Source organism: Heloderma suspectum, chromosome 1 (assembly GCF_057233095.1).
Source record: "Heloderma suspectum isolate Gila_16-S chromosome 1, 16-S_ref, whole genome shotgun sequence".
In the NCBI taxonomy this organism is placed as follows: Eukaryota; Metazoa; Chordata; class Lepidosauria; order Squamata; family Helodermatidae; genus Heloderma; species Heloderma suspectum.
The window spans coordinates 224,494,391-224,510,788 of NC_139458.1; the positions used below are offsets into that span (position 1 = coordinate 224,494,391).

General features: G+C 43.8%; 1 protein-coding gene across 2 annotated transcripts in view; it reads left to right on the top strand.

Annotated features, from left to right (window-relative positions):
- The window catches only part of PCBP3 (poly(rC) binding protein 3), a 111,845-nt gene that overhangs the window by 14,091 nt on the left and 81,356 nt on the right, over window positions 1–16,398 (top strand). For both annotated transcript variants that reach the window (XM_084820339.1, XM_084820330.1), the window contains 3 exons: window positions 224–376; window positions 1,851–1,874; window positions 14,930–14,962. In XM_084820339.1, coding sequence (XP_084676465.1) covers window positions 308–376; window positions 1,851–1,874; window positions 14,930–14,962 — 126 coding nt within the window. In that variant the 5' untranslated portion in view covers window positions 224–307. The remainder of the gene's footprint in view (window positions 1–223; window positions 377–1,850; window positions 1,875–14,929; window positions 14,963–16,398) is intronic.

A 16,398-nucleotide genomic window follows, 5' to 3' on the forward strand; every position in this document is an offset into this window, starting at 1 on the left:
CGGGGGGCCGAATTCACTGGAATTCGGCCTCATTTGAGTCCGTGGCAGATTTCGCAGCCATCCCTACTAAGTCCGTGGCAGTGTGAATCCTACAATGGCTGTAGGAAAGTCTTTCCGTAAATCACTAGCAGTTTTATATGGTGTCAGATTTTGTTAAGGACTTAAAACCTTTTCAGCCTTGTACAGAATTAACAAAAGAATCACTTGCTTGTTCTCTTTACAGGTGATCATCTCCTGTAGAGGTGGTACTTTATTTCCTCGGGTCTCCTACCATCCCACAGTTTACCATACCACACTACAATAGAAGATGGAATCTAAAGTCTCTGAAGGTGGCCTGAATGTGACTCTCACAATTCGGTTACTGATGCATGGGAAGGTGAGCAGTGGGCAAATGTTACCTTGCAGTCTTTCTATATTATCCCCCATGCTTTTTAAAAATCTACATGGAACCTCTGAGGGAAGTCATCTAAAGGTTATGGGCTGAGGTGTCATTAGTAGGTGAATGGCCCATTCACGCCTGTAATGTTGCATGGATTTCCCTTTATGGCTGCAATCTATGCAACATTCCCTTCCCGGAAATGCCCGAGCTGCCACTGTAGTGCAAAATGGTGTCTCGGGGAAGGAGCAGATGGGCTGCCAAAGCTCACAGACCGCACAGCGCTCACAGACAGTTCCAGTGAGTGCCATGCAGTCCACAGACAGGGATCCAGGGGACTGAGCAGGGGAGAGTCTATCCAACTCCACCCCCATATCAGGCACCTGCAACATCCTTAGATGGGGGGAGCCTCCCAACCGAAGTCTACTATAGCTCAAACTAGGGATGGATGAATCTGTCATTTCTGGTTTCTCCTATATTCGCTGTTTTTAAATTTCATGTTCTTTCCATCCCGAATATGAAGAAATTTGCACATTTTGGTAAATTCTTATCAAAGACAAACTGCAACAAAATTCTCACTCATCTGCACTGGCCAAATTCAATACATATAGCTATTCCCAGCATGGAGAGGACCATTTACTTCTTGTTGTCTCCCATAAAGATGAGGAACTTCTCTCTAATTCAGGTCTAACATGGTTGAATACACAGGGAATCACACCCAGGTTTTAAAGAAGTAAGCACTTGGGCAAATTTATCAGTTTTGGTTTCTTTCTCCTACATTTAGGCTTTTTAAAATCTCAAGTTCTTTCCATCCCAAGAAAGCCAGTATATTGTAGAGATTAGACTGTTGAACTGGGACTGGAGAAACCCGGGTTCCAGTCCCCACTTGGCCATGAAGCTCCCTGGGCAATCTTGGGCCGGTCACTGACTGTCAGCCTATCCTACCTCACAGGGCTGTTGTGAGGATAAAATGGAGAGGAGGTGGATCATGTACAACACCTTCAGCACCTTGGAGGAAAAGATAGAATATAAATGTAACAAACAAATAAATACATTTAGACCGGGTTCAGGCAATTGCAGGTTCTTTCACCCCCGTGATTGTCCAAACGCGACCATTGATTCCAGATGTGTTTAGATCCAGATGTGTTTGCTAACACATTCAGGCTTTCCCCACTATCCATCATGACAGCAAGAAGTGGATGGCCAGGACAGCCTATCACATTAAAAAAAAAAAAAAATTCCACTGGTCAGGCTGAGCCCCTTGGGCTCTACTGATATAGCTCTTTGGATCCTAGCCAATGCTTCCATTTTCTTTATTACATCATCTTGTCTATAATAAAGGGATTGCATTTTCTCTGTCCGACCCATAAGACTGAGATTGCCAGTTGATCGAGCCAAGTATACCATGAGCAGTGTCAATAATGGTTTTGCTAATGAATGTTCTTATTGTGTTGAAATTTTTATTTTAATACAGGAAGTTGGAAGCATCATTGGGAAGGTAATTTCTTAAGTTGTGTATTTTCATAATGTTATATGGGCATGGCTGCACATGTGGGAAGGAATCAGCATGGGGCTCTTCTCTCCCTCCTCTTTCTAGCTGGTTCTTGAGTACACACAAACAACAGTGTGTAGTCTGGTGAAATAGGAGGTTCATGTGGGCCTTCTATGTATACATTCAGACTGCCATCCCCATCCTCCCTAAGCTGTAACCTCTTCATTACTGCATTGTACTCAAAGCGATATCTATGGGGGCAGGGGAATCACAGAATCATAGAGCTGGGAGAAACACTGGAGATCTTCTAGTACGAGCCCCCACTCAGTGCAGGTTCTACAATGTAGGGTGCAGCTAAAGCATTCCACAGAAATGGTCATTCAGCTGAAATACCTCCAGCGAAGGAGAACCCACCACCTCCTGAGGCAATCTACTGCACTGCTGAGCAGGTCTCACTGTTAGGAAGATTCATCTAATGTTTAGCCAGGATCTGCTTCCCTGCAATTTCCACCCCCTTGTTATAGTCCTGCCCTCTGGAGCAACAGAGAACAAGTCTGCTCCATCTTCTATATTACAGATTCAGATATTTCAACCCCACTATCATGTCTCCTCTTAATTTTCTCTCCTCCAGGCTAAAGATACTCAGCACTTTCAAATACTTCTCATAGGATTTGGTTTCCAGACTCCTCACCATCCAATTTCTCAGAATCCTTCTTAAAATGGAGCACCCAGAACTGTACACAGTACTAACAGAATAGAGCAGAAAACAAGCCTTGTTCAAACACTGGCCTGAACCCATGAAGGCTGAAAGTGAATAGTGGGTCAGGGGTCAGGGCCATGCACACTGGCCCCTCCACCTACATCTCCAGCACGTTGGCCCCACCCACCTCAGCTCACACCTTGCTCTGCTGAATCGGCAAGGGAGTTCTACTCAAGTTCATTTGAATGTGAGTGGAACTCTCAACATGATCACAGAACCTGCCTTATCATGGTTCCCAATGACGTGGAGAATTCTACTCACATTCAGGCAAACTCCAGTAAAGCTCAGTAACTCAGACCTTGCTGATTCAACACAGCAAGGTCTAAACTGGGGCTGATAAGGCCAGTGTTCCCAGAGATATGGGGGGTGGAGCCAGCATGCACAGCCCTGACCCTCTACTCACTGCACCTCACTACCTGCACCTGGTTTGGCTGGGCGCTTGCTGAGTCACCGCCGCTGCTAACCGCCATGCAGTGCGAGCCCCTGGACAGCTCGTCGAGTGCCTGGTGAGTGCCACAGGGCTGCCTGTCCTCAGTGAGCTGCCATTTTGCACAAAATGGCAGCCACCAGAGTCCCTGTTGCTGCCTGCCAACCCCTCACGGTCTCCTTCCTTGCAAGAAGACCCTGAGGGGCTGACCGGCAGCAGAGGCAGGAGTCACCTGCCAACTGCCTGTTCTCTCCTTGCAAGGAGGAAAAAAGGAGCAATTAGCGGGCGGCAAGGGACTCCTGCCCCCACCGCCTCTCAAACCCTCACAGTCTCCTTGAAAGAAAGGTGACCACAAAGGGTTGACTGGTGGTGACAGGGACTTCGGCAGTTTTATGGAAACTGGGTTTTATGGAAAAGTAATTTCATGTAAATGGAGGCTGTAAAGGTGCCATTTATGCGACATTACTTTTCCATAAAACCTGAGCTGCCATTTTTCCAAAATGGCAGCTAACTAAGGAGTTGTGCAGGTACTGGGTGCTCACAAACTTCACAAGGACCAGGCAAACAGGTCCGATAAGTGGCGGCAAGTGAGGACTGAGCAGGGGGGAATCCGCCAGACTCCACTCCCCTCTCAGACTCCAGTGACATCCCCACTGTTAATGCAGCTCAAGATTGCATTAGCTCCCTTAGCTGCCATATTGCACTGCTGGCTCATATTCAGCTTGTGATCCACTAAGACATCTAGGTCTTTTCACATGTACTGCTGTGAAATCATGGGAGATGGATCATGCCCCTAAATATATTAGAGGACCAACATACATCACTGTGAATAATATTTATTTAAAGTTGTCACATATGGAAAAACTTCACAACTTTTCATTTTGTGATTGTCAAACTGTAATATTTCAAGATTTCTCAAAGCCACTTTTCCCCCCTCAAAATGCCCATATTCACTTGGAATGATAAGCCAGGATTTTGGAGAATCCTGGGTTGACTGAGTAGTATCATAATACATGCAGCCTGTTGGCTTCTGTGACTGTGACGTAACTCTCTCTCAGGTCCGTCTGCTTCCGCTTTGGGACAGCTGTCTTCACTGTTCCTCAAGCTTCAGCCCCTAAATTCACCAGGTAAAAAGACTCACCCAGTATACTTAATTGGTTCTCTTTACCGAACCAGGAGAAGTACCCAGGAAATATGAACACTGTTGGTCATGCAGAAAGATGAACAAGATGTGGGATTTTATAACTGAAAAAAAATTAAAATTTATTTAATACAAGAGAAGTTATATCTTATAACAGTTCTCAGTTTTACTCTGCTTTACTCTACCCCTTCTAACTCCTTTTCTCACAGCCCCACTATCTAGATGTAGCTTAATCAAACTCTAAGGCCCTATCTCTATCTCCAAACCTTCTCTAACCAACCGTCTGCTCCTGCCTTTTTATAAACTCAGTCTACACATACACACACACACACACACACACACACACACACAAGCCCCTCCCACCTTTCACTCACTCATTACCAAACTCACTACCAAACTTACCTGGGTTCTTTTTAACCCAACAAACACATATAAACGTTAATATAAACTCCACATGGCAAGCATTGTGATTTTGTCACACTCCCCCACCCCTTTTCAAGCAGAGGACGTTACTTGCTCACCAAGTATTGATCCAGAGCTTGAATGGTGCAGGCAAATGTGTTACAAGTCCAGTTCAGATAGTGAGTCCAAAACGCTGTTGTCAAAATATCCATGTTGCAGTCTTCTTTTCAACAACGAAGCTCCTGCAGAAGAAAAACTCTCCTCTCACAAAACCTATCTCATAACAAATAAACAAACTCCAACAAACTCTCCACTCTCACCTAGAGTCAGTGGAAGAGAAGGTATTGGCCCATGCAACAGAGTTCTTCTGGCCAATAGCTCTTCTGGTGAGGCATAAAGTCTTATGTGATGGGTATGCTGGAGGGTTCTCTTCTAGACAGACCGTCTGCAGTGAGGTTGTCTTTTCTGGCGACATGGTGAATCTCAGCTCAGTATTCTTGAAGTTTCTGCAATGAGTGCTGCAACCATTTGTTGTAGTTCTTCTTTGTCTATGTTTCAGATTTCTTGACTTTGCCATCTTTTTGTTTTGTTATTTTGGTGCTGCTCGGAGACTTGGACTTCTTCTTTGTCAGCTTCTCTAGTATGGTACTTTTGATGTCATCAGGTATTTCTTCTGCTTATTTTATCTGTTCTACCTCTCTCTTCTCTTTACTTTCTACAAGCAAATCTTGTTCAGCTTTTTATTTATTAGAAGGGAGCATGGAAACGTGATATACTGCAGCTTCCCTCTCATAGTAGGGCTTGATCATCTTGATGTATATGATCATATTCTTCTTCTTAGCTACCTTGGTAACAACATAGGTGGGGGGGGACTTTTTATCTCAGACAGTTGCAAGGCCCTTTCTAGCTGGCTTCTAATTTGTTGTGCTGTCTGGGCAGGAAAGCCATCACTTTATTACCAATCTCAAAATTTCTTAGCCTGGCTTTCCGGTCATATCAGAGTTTTTGCTTGTTCTGTGCCTTTGTGAGATTGTGTTGGACCAACTCTGCTATCTCTTTCAGTCTCTGTTGAAGATCTAGCACATACTGAACTATAGAGGTTTCTCCCTCCCAGGAGAAACCTCTATAGGGATGTCTCCCTCCCAGCTCTCTTTAAGGACTGCTAAGGGTCCCCTGACTCTCTGGCCAACCGTAAGCTCAAATGGAAAGAACCTAGGAGATTCCTGGGGCACCTCATGGTAAGCAAATAGCATGCATGGGAGATGTTTGTCCCAATCATTTGGGTGGTCCATTATGTATGATGTGATCATGCTCTTAAGTGTGCTGTTAAATCTCTTGACCAAACTATTAGTTTGGGGATGGTACACTGTAGATGTTAGGTGCTTGATATCACAGCACTTAAACAGGCTCTTTACAACCTCTGACAGGAAAACTGTCCCTAAATTAGAGATTAATTCATGTGGGAACCTCAAACATGTAAAGAACTTGAGCAATCTCTCAGCTACAGATGTGGCATCTATGGATCTTAGTGCCACAGCATCTGGATAACTTGTGGCAAAGTCTACCACTGTGAGAACATAATTTTTCTCACTCTGTGTTGGCTTTGAAAATTGTCCAAAATAGCTATGCCCACTCTATAGAAGGGCTGACCAATTAAAAGCAAGGGATTTAAAAGAACTCTCAGCTGTCCTCTTGCTTTCCCCACCTTCTGGCAGACTGTGCAGGACTTGAGGTAATTGGTGACTTCCTGCACAATATTAGCCAGTAGTAATTGGCTAGTAAATGCTGTCATGTTTTGCCAATCCCCATATGTCTAGACCAGGGAGTTTCATGAGCCAGAGACTTGAGCTGATCCTTATATGGTTTAGGAAGAACTAACTGCGTCTCAGCTTCATAACTGTCTCCCCTGTTTGCAGGTAGCCATTTCCCATAAAGCAGTCCTTTATCCCCCAAAATGTGCTCTCTTTGTGGCTCACTGTACTGAATCTGTCTCTCTACAGCTTGAGAACTCAAAAACTGTAGGCTACGATCTGTTACTGTTGCCTGTCTGAACTCACTGTCAACCAGCGAACATGCCTTCCAGGAGCTCAGAGATACAGTAGCTTCCTCGGAGCAGTCACTCTGGTTGCTAAGTCTGACTGGGAGTAGGCCTCAATTGCTGTGTCTACTCTGAGGAAGGCCTCTCCTACAGTACTAGATGGCTGTTTGTAGGCCTCATCTTTTGGAGCTAGCTTTCTGGCTTCAGTCTGTGATCTTGTGACGAAAAATACTTGTCTCTCATAACATCTCAGCCCAACACAAAGGCCTCACCCTTTTCAGAATTCACTCCCACTTCATATCCTCCCTCAGAACTTCTTTATGACACAGTAACTCATGCTAACAGAATCTGAGTAGGTTTGCTAGTAATGCCTTTGATCATGACATGTTTCTGAGGTAAAATGTCTTCTTAGAATCATAGAATAGTAGGGCTGGAAGGGGCCTACAAGGCCATCGAGTCCAAGCCCCTGCTCAATGCAGGAATCCAAGTCAGAGCATCCCTGACAGATGGCTGTCCAGCCTCGTCTTCAAGGCCTCCAGTGTGGGAGAGCGCACCACCTCCCTAGGGAATTGGTTCCATTGTTGTATTGCTCTAACAGTCAGGAAGTTTTTCCTGATGTTCAGCCGGAATCTGGCTTCCTGTCACTTGAGCCCATTATTACGCGTTCTGCACTCTGGGATGATCGAGAAGAGATCCTGGCCTTCCTCTCTGTGACAACCTTTCAAGTCCTTGAAGAGCGCTATCATATCTCCCCTCAGTCTTCTCTTCTCAAGGCTAAACATGCCCAGTTCTTTCAGTCTCTCTTCATAGGGCTTTGTTTCCAGTCCCCTGATCATCTTTGTTGCTCTCAGTTTGTCTGCATCCTTCTTAAAGTGTGGGTGCCCAGAACTGGACACAGTACTCCAGATGAGGCCTAACCAGTGCTGAGTAGAGGGGAACTAGTACTTCCCGGGATTTGGAAGCTATGCTTCTATGAATGCAGCCCAAAAGAGCATTTGCCTTTTTTGCAGCCACATCACATTGTTGGCTCATATTCAGCTTGTGATCTACACCAATTCCAAGATCCTTCTCGCTTGTAGTGTGGTTGAGCCACGTATCCCCCATCTTGTAACTGTGCATTTGGTTTCTTTTTCCTAGGTGCAGAACTTGGCATTTATCCCTGTTAAATGTCATTCTGTTCTTTTCTGCCCAGTGCTCCAGTCTATCCAGATCACTTTGAATTTTGTTTCTGTCTTCCGAAGTATTAGCTATCCCGCCCAATTTTGTGTCATCTGCAAATTTGATCAGCATTCCCTGCACCTTCTCCTCCAAGTCATTAATAAAAATGTTGAAGAGCACTGGGCCCAGGACTGAGCCCTGCGGTACCCCACTCGTTACGTCTCCCCAGTTTGAGAAGGTCCCATTGATAAGCACTCTTTGAGTCCGATTCTGTAGGCAACTGTGGATCCACCGGATCGTTGTTTCATCTAGCCCACTTTGAGCTAGTTCGCTCATCAGGATATCATGGGGCACTTTGTTGAAAGCTTTGCTGAAGTCGAGGTATATGATGTCTACAGCATTCCCACGGTCTACAAGGGAGGTTACTTGATCCAAAAATGAGATCAGATTTCTCTGGCAGGACTTGTTTTTGACAATTCCATGTTGGCTTCGAGTAATCACGGCATTGTTGTCAAGGTGCTTCCAGATGGATTGCTTTATGATCTGCTCCAGAATTTTCCCAGGGATTGATGTCAGACTGACTGGTCTGTAGTTCCCAGGTTCCTCCTTTTTACCTTTTTTGAAGATAGGGACAACTTTAGCCCTCCTCCAGTCATCTGGCACTTCCCCTGTCCTCCATGATTTCTCAAAGAGAATAGACAGCGATTCTGAGAGTTCTTCTACCAGTTCCTTTATTTCTCTAGGATGCAGTTCATCTGGCCCTGGAGATTTGAACTCATTCAAAGTAATTAGGTGTTCCTTGACCATATGCCTATCGATCTCAAGCTGCAATCCTGCCCCTTCAGCCTGTACTTCACCTTTGCCAGGGGGGTCATAGACCCTCTTTTGGGAGAAGACTGAACCAAAGTAGGAATTGAGCACCTCTGCCTTTTCTTTGTCATCTGTTATCATTTTGCCATCCTTATTTAATAGCTGAACCACCATTTCTTTCCTCTGCCTTTTACTATGCACGTAGCTGAAGAAAGCCTTTTTGTTGCTTTTAGCATCCCTTGCTAACCTCAGCTCTTTCTCAGCTTTAGCCTTCCTGACACCATCCCTGCAATTCTGTGCTATCTGCCTGTACTCTTCCTTTGTTACTTGGCCTTCTTTCCACTTCCTATATGTGTCCTTTTTTGTTTTCAGGTAATCCCTAAGCTTTTTGTGAAGCCACAAATGCTTCTTCTGTTGCCTTCCACCTTTTCTTCTTGTTGGAATTGTTTGTGATTGTGCCTTGAGAATTTCCTTTTTTAAAAGCTCCCACCCATCTTGGACTCCTTTTCTCGTTAGCGTCGCTTGCCATGGGACCTTACTGATCATTGTTCTAAGTTTATTAAAATCAGCTTTCCTAATCCATGGTACGCGTTTGACTACACTCGGCTTTTGTTTCCCTTAGAACCAAGAACTCAAGTGCAACATGGTCGCTTTCCCCCAGAGTTCCTGTAACTGCTACTATATCCACTAAGTCATCTCTGTTGGTTAGGATCAAGTCAAGGATAGTCGATCCTCTAGTTCCTTCCTCTACTTTCTGTAGGAGGAAGTTATCCGCCACACAAGTCAGGGATTTCCTGGAGGGGCCATGTTTTGCAGAATTTGTCTCCCAACAAATATTGGGGAAATTGAAGTCCCCCATTACTACTACATCATGCTTCCTTAAAACATTGGCTATTTGCTTTTCAAAAGTTTTATCCTTGTCTTCTCCTTGATTGGGTGGCCGGTAGTAGACTCCGACCACCAGGTTCTTTTTATTCTTTGCTCCATTTATTTCAACCCAGACGTTCTCGATGGGGCTACCAAGCTCCTCCTCCTGTTCTTTATTAACCCGTTGATGGTTTACGTGAGACCTATCCACCACCATGTCTAAGACAGCTAAATAAGCAATTCCATTTAAATCCACTCTCTTTTTCAAGGTGTTATCAATATCTGGCTTTTTTTTCTCACTTTAACATGTGGCAGGACAAATCTTGGGTTTCTTTTACCTCAGGGATATTTTGAACTTGTACTCGCCTAACTAGAGTAGGTTTGTCTTTCTTATCTTTCAGTCAAGGGCAATTGGGCTTAATATTACCCACTAAGCTACAATTATAACAAGCTTTGTCTGTGTTCTAAAGGTTTTACTTGAAATCTTCTCCTAGGATTTTCAGAGGTCTGTTGATTTTTCTCTTTATCAACTTCTCTCTTAAATCTTTTTTTATATATAATACTTTTTATTCTATTTTTATCTTTATAATTGAAATAAACAGTACCAACAACCTAATCAGTATCTACAGTTTCCCAACAACACAGTATTCTTATGAGGACACAGCAATAACGAAAAAGAGAAAAAGAAATGAAAAAAGAAAACAGAAGGAGAAGGAAGAAGAAAGCAAGAAAGAAAATGGAAAAATATAAAAAAGTTACTTAAAAGGATTAAATTTTAATCCTTTTAAAAGATTAAAATCCTTTAAAATTTTACATTTTAAAGATTTTAGATTTCCACTCAAACTCAGATTTTTTTGAGTGATGATTAAGCTCTGGCAGGCTAGCCCCGGAGCCCAGCCCCCCTGCTGCCTCGCAAAGGGTGCTGTTCTTCCAATACTTCATCCAGATGCTGCTCTTGCCTCCCCTTTTCATTCCAGGGGAAGATGAAAAGGTTTTTCAACCTTTTAAAAGCTGTTTGAGATAGCATCCCATGGAGGTTCCACAGAATGCTACCAGGGCGACATTGGCTCTGACCAGAAGTCAACTTCTCTCTTTAATCTTGTAGATTTACTCATATTTCTATTCTGGTTAAGTTTATTTGTTCTACCAGTAAAATTAAATCCTCTATTTAAAGTGAAATTATTAGCTAACTCAGCAGCATCTTTGACAGTTTTTGGATTTTGATCCCGAACCAAAAGTTTTATATCTTGAGGCGACTGTTGTAAAATTTTATCCAGAACCATAAGACACACTAACACTACTTTGCATTTCTCAAAATAGTCAGTAAGCTTATAACTAAACCCCACATCGGAGTTACATGATGTTATTGTAGTTTTCTTAAATGTATTTCTGAAACATTCTGGCTCATATCTAAACCTTTGATATACAGCAGCTTTAAAGGTTTCAGAGTATACTTCTTCATCCACTGGAAAGCTATTATATACTTCAGAAAAGTCCCCTTTAATCAAACTAAGAATAAATCTCATATATTCATTGGGAGCTATATTCCACATCTGAGCAGCTTTTTCAAATGTAGTGAAAAACACTTGACCTTCTCCAGCCACATATGGGGTAAAATCTTTAGGGGATACTTTAGGAGGTGTGGCTTCTTCCTCAGTTCTCCTTTTATCTTCCCTTAACATTTTCTCTTTTACAGTGTAATCCTTTCTCATTCTACCTTTCTGTCTCTTTCTTTCTGTTCTCTCTCTCTCTCTCTCTCTCTGTCTTAATTTTTCTAATTCAATTTCTCTATCCCCCCTCTCTTTCTTTTCAGTTTCTCTCTGTTACTCTCTCTCTCCTTCATTTGCAACTCTCTTTCCCTTAGTTGCATCTCTGCCCTCAGTTTCTCTCTTTCAAATTCCAAGTACTGAGGTGACATTTCTATGTGCGCATGTCTTAGTGGATTTACCTCAGCCTCTCTGGTGCCCTCTGCATCTGAGGTGACCTGTTAACATCATTTTTAACTCATCTACTGATATTCTCTCATATGGGAGATTCAGACTGTTACATCTCTATAAGAATCCTCCCTTCTTCATGCTTAAAAACTCCATTTCTCCCCATAGTTTTCTCACCCACACAATGTTACTACTTGGGTTTCCTTGAGATAGGTTTAGGATTGCTATTTTGTAACACAAGTGTATTTTCCAGTTACTTCCTGACTACAGAAATCTCTGTCCCTCTTTTATTCAGTGGTTTAAGAAATAAAGCCCCTTTGTTTCAGATCCTTTAACTTTGGATCTCCCCGCTCTTCCGCTACATGAAGCAAAATAAAAACATACCTTTTCCTGTATCCTGATGCTGCCGCCACTTGTGACATAACTCTCTCTCAGTCTCAGGTCCATCTGTTTCCACTTTGGGACAGCTGTCTCAAAGCAGAGCCAGACAAATCTGAGAGAGTTTCGTCACAGCTTCCCTTTGACTTTACCTGGCTAAACAAACCAGACATTTTTGGGTAGTATGTAGTCCAAACTAGGGATCCTGGCTTGTCACTCCCTTAACCAGGGTTTATTCTTAGTTTACCAGTTCTGGCTTGTAAAGGGAATGACAAGCCAGGATCCCTGGTTTGGATAACACACTAAGCCAGGACCGTCTTGGCTTATTTTGGCATCCTAGGCAAGGTGATATTTTGGTGCCTCACAGGCAGAAACACTGCCATCCTCTCTTCTCTCTTGTCAGCCTCAGTGTTAGCTGTTGCCACCACCATCCTCCTCCTTCTCACCTTCTCCCCCTACCTGCCACTAACACAACACATCTACCCACTTAGCTCCTGCCATCCATCCTAGCCATCACTGCCATTGTCACATTGCCTCCTCCTCCTCGCCTTTTCTTCTGTTTCCCTTCCCAATTCATCCCCACTGGCCACCACCATCCTCCACACTCCCATCTTCCCCTCTCACTGCTGCCTGACTGCCTCACTCACTGTGAATGGACCTTCCTAGTGAGGCATTCTGGGTGATCTCCAGGGCCACCTCTCTCAGAATGTCTTGCTATGAGGAAGCACCCCTCATAGTGAGGTATTTGGGCCGCTGCCAGGCAGACTCTCCAGAGAGCCTCACTGGCTGCCTTTCTGTAATGGAATTTGCCATGGCAGAGAGAGAGCCTATCCCAGAGAGCCTATCCCACCCTTTGCCTAACTCTGAGGGGTTCTCAGAGTTAGACATTGGGAGGGTGGCACTTTGAGTAAGGATGTCAGAGGATTCTGTTTAGGGGGGGCTGAAGATTGATGGGGGGGGGTTCTGACTCAGCCCTGTGGATTTCACTCCATTTCCCCCTGCTGGCTCCAACTCATTCAGTGGCGAGTTGAGCAAATATGCAGATTTCTTTCTTTCTTTTAATGGCATCAGTTTTTGTATTTTTTCCTCCGGGTTCCATCATTTGCACAAATTGTAATTTGTGCAAATTACGTGATTTGTGCAATTGTGGGGGGGGGGTGACAGGTCAGGAAAATGGAACCAGATCACACACTTAGCAAGCTGATCCTCAATGTTTGAAGTATTGAACTGACATTTGTGGGTCCCCTGCTTCCAGTCCACACTTCCCAAGTCTCAAGCACAGATCTTCCTCCCCCTTTCACAGCTCCCATTTCACAGTTCTCAAAAGAGGATGGAGCCTAGATCTGTCTGTGTTAAAATCCCTTGCTTGAGACTTGGGAAAGTGTGGACTAGAAGCAGGGGACCCACAAATGTCTGTTCAACACTTCAAGCCCTGAGGATCAGCTTGCTAAGTGGGTGATCTTTTCCTGACCTGGCACCCCCACCCCCCACCCCCCACCCCTCGCTCAAATCACCATTTGGAGAAATCACCATTTGCACACATCGTAAATTGAGCAAATGGCAGAACCAGGGAAAATGCACAAAAATTTCCCAGAAACTGAAAAAAAATCCAATTCAGTCCACCCCTGCTTACTGGAACAGACACACTGTGGAACTGCATAGGGCTTGAATGGAAAATATTTCCCATTGTCAGACATGCCTACTTTGGAGAGCTGTGCTAGACACTCTCCAGAGCTAGGCACTGGCTCCATGCATGGCCCTCCCAGCAGCCGAGGACATCTGGGTACAACTCCCAGCACCAGCGAGGAGGACCCAGGGGCCGCCACTGCCAGCTGCCTCCACCACCACATGGCCACTGCCAGTGCTACCATCTTCAGGGGGCTGCATGCTAAACTCCAATTACAAAAAAGTAATGTACAAAAATACGATGTATAAAAACCTTAAAAACTTGAACTATCACAGTCAACTGAAAATTATATATAAAAAGGCTTATATCACCTTTCCTTTATTTTAATCTTTATCAAAACTTATTTAAGACTTTTTATTAAAGCCTGCTTGGAGCAACTTTTCTTCTCCAACTCAAGATTATTTTGATAAAAGTGTTTTAGTGTTTAATCATTGTTGTTTTCTATATCTTATATTTTGTAAGCCACTCTGGGCATCTCTTTTTTTGAAGGGAAACAGCAGGATATTAAAATATATGTTTAATGTTGTTAGTTCTTTTATAAGCAAATCTGGTTTCTTCTGAGAAATGAAATGTGCCAATATTTCAAAATATGGCCATCTTTTCTCTTACCACAAAAATTCATTAAGGAAGGAAAGACAGAAGAGCTGCAGAATGTCTTTTAATAGTTTGCACTAGGACCCCTCCATCTGGAAGCAACCATGAGCACTTGGACACATTTCTTACCCACAGACAAATATCCACTGTTGCTACAACTGCAACTGAAATATATTTTGAATTTAATACAAAATGTACAAGTCTTCAACAACAAAAAAGCAGAGGGCGGGGGGGCAGGTATTGAACTTACAAAGAAGTATGGATAATTTCATTTTCTGCCTCCTGTGTGGTAGTAGTAGCCTCTGAAGGAGTACAGTATACTGACGTGCAGGACTATGGGTGTTTCTGTTATTTACGACTTGCTTAAAGTGAAAAATGTGTTCACAATTGCTAGAGGAGAGGGATAGCATAAAAGAGACTGAGAGGGTACGTGATTTATTAGTCTCTAAAAATGCTTCTAGTTGTCAGGAAATGTCTATCTAGGGTATAAGTCCAATTATTTTGAGCTGCCATTAATACATTTAAGTTGGCTATATTGGGGGGAAAAAGGTTTCTTTAAAGGAGTGACATTCTCACATTTCTCTGTAGTACACGAGATAAATAAACCCATTAAATTTCAATCTGGGCTAATTATGTGTATAAGCAGTGCTTTATCCAGATTTTTCCCTGGATACCAGACAAGGCAGTAAAACCTCTTCTTGAAGCAAAGCAGTGCTAAAATTCCTCTTGAAGCAAAGATAATACAAAGGATTATATAAAGAATTATATAAATATAAAGGTAATATAAATGATTGATGAGTTTTCTGTTAAGCTTCTTTCAAAAGTGTTGATGTTACTGCAGCAGTTTTTTTTCATATTATTTCAGAAAGGAGAAACAGTGAAAAAGATGCGTGAGGAGGTGAGCATCCAGTCCTTTATGAAGGTTCCATAAAAAGTAATATGAAAATGAATATAACAGTTCCAAAAATTCAGGTTCCTGAATAACATTAAAAAATGGGGGGAGGAGATGTGTTTTTGTGAGGGGAGAGTTGTATTTTTTCATTAGAAATATTTATGCAGTCATGTCCCACACAGCTCTTGCAATAGCATGGTCACTGAAGGAAAAATCCAGTTGCCCGGTGACATTCTCACTGATACTCAACAATTTTGCAGAGTATAGATTGTATACACTGAGTCTATACTAGGGATGTGCGAACCCACCTCTGTACAGGTTCTCTGGGTGCCCGCCCAGCCCTTGTCTCCACTTGCTGGTCCCCGGACTGCACTCGAGCCCCTCCCACACTTGGTGAGCAGCCCACACCCACCCTGGCAGCCTCGTTGAGCTCCACGGTCACCATTTTTGAAAAAAAAAATCAAATTTTTGAAAAAATGGTGAGCGCAAAAATGTGCATATTTGCATATGCACAAAAATGCGCATTTTCGTAAATGTGCATATTTAGATATGTTTGAATATGTGCTTTTGTGAAAATGCGCATTTTCGCACATGCGTAGATATGTGCATTTTTTGCGATCGCTATTTTATTTTTTTAAAAATGGTGACCGCAGAGCTCGACGAGGCCACTGGGGTGAGTGGGGGCCATTCAAGAGCTTGAGCAGGGGGCTAGTGAGGGCAGGGGCTCGGTGAGCAGGGCTCAGGGATGCGGGCAGGGGGGGGTTCCACCAGATTCCTGGAAGGAATCGGGCACCTGCACCATCCACAGTCTATACATATATAGTTTCTGTGTGCATAGACCCTGGAAAAGCTAATCAAGATGCGGAGGTTGGGAGTGGGGCCAGCAAATATTGAGCATCCCCAGATTTTAATTGTCTGCACCAGGCCAAAGTACTGCTGTTTCAGCACTCAGGGGTTTCTCCATCCAGTTTTATTGCAGGATTCGATTGGGCTCCATTACACAGTTGTTTCTAGGGATGTATGAAAGTCACTTACCTGTTTGCGGATTATGTTGATGGTGGGGGGGAGGCATTCCATCCCTCCCCCCAGAATCCTCGCCAGGGGGGAGGTGCTCTGCGCCTCCCCCCTGGAATCCTGGCCGGCCGGCTCCGCTCCACAGGGATTCTGCGGAGCCACCAGCCGGCTCCACCAGCAGCCAGACATTCGGCCGCTGGCTAGCAGGGATGCAAATGGCGACGGCCGTAGCCACCGCTGTTTGCGTCCCTGCAGTCAGCTGTGATAGGCTACATAAATGTTTACGTAGCCTATCACGTCTGACTTAAAAAACAATAACAACAACGCACGTATGCAAATGGCGGCGGCCGAGGCCGCTGCCATTTGCGTACGTGCGTTGTTGTTGGTTTTTTTTAAGTCAGCCTTGATAGGCTACGTAAACATTTACG